This window comes from Sphaeroforma arctica (genome assembly GCF_001186125.1).
Source record: "Sphaeroforma arctica JP610 unplaced genomic scaffold supercont1.457, whole genome shotgun sequence".
Classification (NCBI taxonomy): Eukaryota; class Ichthyosporea; order Ichthyophonida; genus Sphaeroforma; species Sphaeroforma arctica.
Window position 1 is genome coordinate 63,068 of NW_014040101.1, and position 599 is coordinate 63,666.

The following is a 599-nucleotide window of genomic DNA, read 5'->3' on the forward strand; positions in this document are numbered from 1 at the left end:
ATGACCCATAGGCGTGGTGTTCCTTACAAACCTCAAACGCAGGGTGCAAATGAGACACGTCATAGAGAACTTAAGAAACTCTTGCGTACCGCACTAGACGACGTTGAGGATATGTGGCCTTATCATTTGAAATGGGTTCAGACTCAAATGAATAACTGCATGAATCCTCAAACTGGAACACTCCCGTTTCACTATTTCTTTGGCCGCTATAGTGAATTACAAGCAACGTTTGGTAAAACTGCGCCCGAGAAACACGTTACCCCGTGGCTACAAAAGATCGGGCATATGCAGAACGTTGTTTACCCCTGTTTACTCGAGCACAAGAATCACGTCCTACTTAAAGCGTATGACCGATGGAATAACACTAAGAACATTGTTCAGTTCAAAGTTGGCGATTACGTTAACATTATAAATCGAAACGCCAACGTTACCGAACTCTCTTCTAAGACGATAGGACCTTTTGTTATTTCCTACCATGATGAGAAGAATGATACTTACGAAGTGAATAACATTGATGGTACTAGCGCAACCAATCTAGGCACTCACCGTATCCCTACCTCCGAACTCTCATTCGCTCGCTCATTTGATTCTGATGTACC

General features: G+C 43.2%; 1 protein-coding gene across 1 annotated transcript in view; it reads right to left on the reverse strand.

The window, feature by feature from the left end:
* Positions 1-333: 333 nt before the first annotated feature.
* Positions 334-599, reverse strand: part of SARC_06432 (hypothetical protein) — a gene marked incomplete at both ends in the record, with an annotated part of 1,636 nt that continues 1,370 nt past the window's right edge. The window contains one exon of the mRNA XM_014299684.1: positions 334-470. Within this exon, the coding sequence (XP_014155159.1) occupies positions 334-470 (137 nt within the window). The remainder of the gene's footprint in view (positions 471-599) is intronic.